The sequence below is a fragment of the Haliotis rubra genome, unplaced genomic scaffold (assembly GCF_003918875.1).
Source record: "Haliotis rubra isolate DU_JTF1 unplaced genomic scaffold, ASM391887v1 Scf1700, whole genome shotgun sequence".
In the NCBI taxonomy this organism is placed as follows: Eukaryota; Metazoa; Mollusca; class Gastropoda; order Lepetellida; family Haliotidae; genus Haliotis; species Haliotis rubra.
This window is the reverse complement of record NW_025765671.1, coordinates 72,076-77,708: the sequence shown is the minus strand read 5'-3', so window position 1 is coordinate 77,708 and position 5,633 is coordinate 72,076. Positions and strand designations below refer to the sequence as shown.

The 5,633-nt window shown below is 39.7% G+C and overlaps 1 protein-coding gene across 1 annotated transcript; it reads left to right on the top strand.

The window, feature by feature from the left end:
• The first annotated feature begins 232 nt into the window (after positions 1-232).
• LOC124272560 lies at positions 233-3,459 on the top strand. Its single transcript, XM_046707769.1, has 3 exons — positions 233-410; positions 2,187-2,713; positions 3,370-3,459. The coding sequence occupies exons 1-3, from the start codon at positions 233-235 to the stop codon at positions 3,457-3,459; spliced, it is 795 nt and encodes a 264-aa protein (XP_046563725.1).
• Positions 3,460-5,633: the final 2,174 nt, after the last annotated feature.

Here is a 5,633-nt window from a genome sequence, read left to right as displayed (position 1 = left end):
TGTGCTGCTCATATTACATATAAACATACTAATCAGCAAGGAGGAAAGCACTGCTCCAATCATGTTACTGCATCATAGAAGTGCATTGGCTGACCTTAAAAAAGCGTTTGTATTTAAGTATTTAAACTCTACTGTAACACACACTCGCTGGCGCGACCGCATATGTTGACTGTGCTACCTTCGATGGTGAATATCTGATAACAGAGCCTCCAGGGTCTATTACAACTAAATCATGGCTGCTGTCGTTCCGAAGTATTCCGTGAGGAGGGGAACCCGAGCTGATATAACCGCTATTAAGAACTTAACAGACATAGAGGAATGGGAAATTCCGACTGACCTCATGTACTGTTCGTTTGACATGGACTCTAGGGCCTGGTTTGTGGCGGAGTCCGACACGGGAGAAATACTAGGTAAGTGTCAGTGCAGTATGGCACAACGAATGCCATTTCTGGTCCTAAGTAGCAGGCTAAGGGCTAAGGGGTAAGGTTGTTTGGTATTACGAACCACTGAAGATCCCGGTTAGAATAGCAAACATTAGTCCAGTAGCTAAAAGCAATTTTCAGTTTTACATGACATGCTTGTCGAAAGGGGCAAGTAACAGGATCGGGTGGTCATGCGCGTGCTGTTGATCCGTTGTCTGGTCCAGACTCGATTATTTACAGACCGCCGTCTTATAGCTGGTATATTGCTGAGTGCGGGGTTAAACAACAACAACAACAACAATGACGCTTTGATTAATTCGAGATTGATGGCTACTACTACTACCTCGGTCTTCAGCAACCCATGCTTGTCGTAAAAGGTGACTATCGGGATCGGGTGGTCAGACTCGCTCACTTGGTGGACACATGTCATATTAGCCCAACTGCATAGATCATGCGCGTGTTGTTGATCACCTGATTGTCTGGTCCAGACTCGAAATTTCTTACAGACCACCGCCATATACCTGGAATATTGCGGAGTGCGAGGTTAAACAACAAAGAAACCTTACCAGCGTTGACATAACTAACCAATAGTCTATAAGTTAGGTCACGTGATACAAAGTTAGATACAAAGATAAAACAACAAGTGTAGATCCACGAAGCTATGATATGTTGCGTTGACTTGATATGGGCTTAAGGTGTGCCTTGAAGTAAATTGGTCAAGGTAACCCAGGTTTTATAAAGGGGTCTTGTTTACGTAACCATTAACGTTGATTTGAAGGTATGGTTGAATAATTATGCTTCGATTTACTATACATTAAAGGCCTGAGTTAGTGATAAGTCAGTCGGATGTGGGAGGACATCCAGAGGTCATATAGAGGTCATAGACGTTTATCGCTTTGTGTAGTGCGGGGGACATCAGTTGGAGATGTTAAACTCTTTTTGAAACAAATAGGTGAACAATCTATAAATATGTTGTACAAAGAATATTATTCCACTCCATATAACAGATCTCGTGAAGAAACGTGTCTACTGAAACATCGAAGAGGTTATGCCCATTGTGTCATTTAGCTATGGAAAATGAAATTCATCTTATTTTTGAAAGACTGGGGCGCCATCTGTCAAATTATTCTGTATCTGCTTTTACGTCTCTCCTCAATTCAAGAGATGATGATGTCATATTGATAGTGGCCTCATATGATAGAAATGAATTTGTTCTTCGAAATAAACTGCTAAATATTTGCATGTATCCGATTATGTAAAACTACCTCAGTGTAACTCATTTTATGTGGATCGGAGACCATTCAATAAATATCTTAGACTTGACCTGATACAGTGAGTGAGTATGTGAAGCCCATTTCTGGTGTACCCGAGATACTTGCTGGAATATTGCTAAAACGGCTTACAACTAAACTCACTCACTCACTATTAATCAAGTCTGGAACATAAAACCTTGACAGACTTCAAGATCAGTCTCCCACAAAGCCAGGGTACAACTCAAATGATAAGCATTGCTTGCTCAATTCTCACAAAAAAATCCCAATTGAGCTTATAGTGAGTATAGTTTTATGCCGCTTTTAGAAATATTCCAGCAATATCACGGCGGGGGAAACGAGAAATGGGTTTCCAACATGTGGGAAATCGAACCAGGGTCTTGGCGTGATGAGCGAACGCTTTACCTACTAGGCTACAAACCGACCTAAAAGTTCAGACATTTTAATAATTCTTATGCCTATCTATCTGTATTCATTGTGATTATTTTAACAGCTTGCCGTGTCTTGGTGTGTTATACCGAGGAGACAGTAGCTGGCGGCATTTATATTGTCAGGAAAGACCTCAGAGGCAAAGGAATCGGACGCGATGTGAACGTGCAGTCCCTCAAGGCAGTGGGTGACGCCAACATCACCATATCGGCCACCTACGTTAACCTTTACGACACCAGTGGCTTCACTTTCTACTATGACGTACACCAGAAACGAGGACCAGCGGAAGTAATACTGGGAGCAATTCCGGAAGCGGAAGTGAGTCCGGATATCAGAATACTTCCATACGAAAGTGCCATGTTTAGTGAGCTGAAGGCATACGACGAAACGTTATGTGGAACCGAGAGGTGTTACTACATCAAAAACTGGATCATCGGCCATGCAAAATATATTCTCATTGCTCGCTCCAACACCGGACGTGTATTAGGATATGGACGATTGGCTGTGACAGAATACGGCCATGAGATTGCACCGTTGTATGCTGATAGTGACATCATAGCGATGACACTGTTGAAAAGAATATTGCAACAGGTGAATCCGAACGATTCTATCAATATGTTTATCACTTCTGAATCCAAAGCAATGATGGAGATTAATCGCAAAGTTTCTCTAACAAATGTTGTTACGCTTCATAAAATGTACACTAAAAAGCGAGTACCCGGAACACATGGGCGGTTGTATTCCTTATCTGCCATGGCATTATCCACTGCATAATGCACTTCCACACTCCACTGTATCGCTATACCACGAAGCTTTGGGTTTCAACAAATGAACATAAATTATCACATTTTTGCATTAAGCGTGGAATTTATGAGACGATTTCATGCTTACAACATGCAGTTACTAGCAACAATAAACTTTCTGAACATTCTGGAGCTGATATCTAGTTAGCATGTAATTACAATATACAATGTAACCAGGCTTATAAACAGACATATGTTGCATGGCTGAAATAAATTCTAACCCACGAAATATAGTGTATGGTGTTGTTGTTTTACAGAATTGTCAAAGGTTTGTCGTTTCATAGAGTTAAAAACTGATAGCATGGAAGAGCAACTACATCACTCTGGTTCGTAACAACGGTTGTTTCATCATTGTCCACTTAAACAGGCTATACCCTTGGACTCTCTGCAGTAAAGGGGCGAGTCTGTGAAACGACTTGTTCGTATATGTTTCTTTGTTTACAGCCAATACTTGTCATAAGAAGCGGCTACTTTTATCAGCCCAATGTAGGAGGTTACTCTCAACCCAAGTATTTTCTCCTTCTGCTTGAATAACCGTCAAGTTTATCCTCCTCTACAAACACTTGAGAGAAAATGTGCGCCTCTTCACGAAACAAAACATGCCATACCAACACAAATGGTTGCATGAGTACAGTTAAAAGTAAACCTAGCTCACCATTAACCATTCTACTGGAGCTGACCTTCAGTGAAGGTAACTGAAAACCTTTACAGCACCATAAGGATGGCATGTAGAACATGTCACCTGGTGACTGTCGACACTTCTTGAGTTGTACACATAATGGCTGTCAGACTGGCTAAAGCAAACGAAGGTAATGGGACCAGGCAATGTAAATTCATCTTCAGGTATATCAATGATATTATACAGTAGAGAATTGACTATTCCCTTACTACTGATTTACTTGAAGGAAAGGAATACAAAAGGTATATATTTATATAACAACTAATCAACCATAATCTTTAACATGGCTTACGTTTCACATTTGAAAGCACTTTTTGCTGTGGGATTCAATGTACCTGATGAAAAATATTATTTTACTTGCACATTCAATAAAAGAAATACCATTTATGATTCCTAAACCCTAAGTGCCATTGGAATCAAACAGGAATAGAGTTATCGTTCTGATGTTCATGCGCCAATATGAAATCCTTCCAGAGGGGCACGAGTCGCTATTCTGCTTGTCTGGAATAACACTCATACCCATAGATTCACAATGACGCGGTATTAACACAAGACTGTCTCACAGGAGCGATCAACTTTCCTATAGTCAGCTTACAAGCAGTATCCCAAGAGCTTCATGGATTTAATGTCTACATTTCACAAACTTATCCCTTCCAGACAAGATTGCAAACAGCATCATACATGACAGATTATCGATAAACCTAAGCTTACGTTGAAGAAAGGGACCAAACAATATCTATACCCAGGGGCAGGTCCACTTCTTGCTTGAATGTCCTACCCCTAATGCAATGGGTAAGTCCAGCATTTGCAGTAGTGTCTTATAGTAAACGTCAGAGAGGGGAGTTGCTTTCAAGTTTGAAAGTGATTGTCTTCAACCTTTGAAAATAGATATGGTCAGATACTATACAATATATACGTCAATAAGTAAGATACAATACAGTGTAAATAAATTCAATAACCTCAGTGACTAAATATTGTAAATGTTCACAACTTGAACAAAAGTAAGATACAATACAGTTTAAATACATTCAATAACCTTAGTGACTAAATATTGTAAATGTTTACAACTTGAACAAAAGTAAGATACAAAACAATGTAAATACATTAAATAACCTTAGTGACTAAATGTTGTAAATGTTGACAACTTGAACAAAAGTAAGATACAATAAAATGTAAATAAATTCAATAACCATAGTGACTAAATATTGTTAATGTTTACAACTTGAACAAAATGAATGTAGTGGCGTGCAGCATATTTTAAGCAGTAAATACGAGAAGTAGTAGCTGTGAAGTTTAACAACCCTAAGCTTAAAAATCGCCAAAACAAGAAATGGTCTTTGGGCAGCCCAGCTTGGGGTATGGTTAATGTTATGATAGCTTTTACGTGGTTAATGATATGATTATATTGCAGTGAAATGGTTTGTTAAACAATGTTGTGATTGTATTACCTTGTTGTTGTTAAGATTCAGTAGAAGTTCATGGCATTGTGTTTTAACTATTAATTAGTTGGTAGGAATGTAATACTTTCTAATGTGGAATGTCTAAAGCAGCTATGTGGAAGTTGCTGTATTTTGATGCTGTTGGAGTCACGCGTCATGCTAAGAGACCCTCGCAGATCGAGAACAGCTGTAGGCGATTCTAGCATGCCACAGAACTTACCACTTTTACTATTGAAGTGAGACAACACGTGCCTCCCTCCTCTTACATTACATCAAGATCCGGGTTCTTGTGAAGCTCATTTCCGTGTCCACTCTGATTCTGTATCCCCGGCCTATTCTAGAAGATCGACTGTTGCTGCTGTTATATTTGTGAATTAACATTCTCAGTAACGTACAGGTTGTAGGACTTGCTTATAGGTTGAGTCCCATCCGGGATTCGAACCCACATTCACAGAGCCAGCAAATCACCAGCACACATATTCAGCGATGTAAACAACTCAGTTACAGTCGCTTCGTCCCAAAGTTGGAAGTTTGACAACTGGTAGGTCTAGATCAGGTACATTGTATACTCTTCTAACAAGTGTAAATTG

What these genes read in the sequence shown, in the direction of transcription:
- LOC124272560 (XM_046707769.1), top strand. Translation starts at nt 233, where the DNA reads ATGGCTGCTGTCGTTCCGAAGTATTCCGTGAGGAGGGGAACCCGAGCT. An exon ending in CGACACGGGAGAAATACTAG is followed by an intron (nt 411 to 2,186) that starts GTAAGTGTCAGT and finishes TTATTTTAACAG; the next exon opens with CTTGCCGTGTCTTGGTGTGT. An exon ending in TGAAAAGAATATTGCAACAG is followed by an intron (nt 2,714 to 3,369) that starts GTGAATCCGAAC and finishes CTTTGTTTACAG; the next exon opens with CCAATACTTGTCATAAGAAG.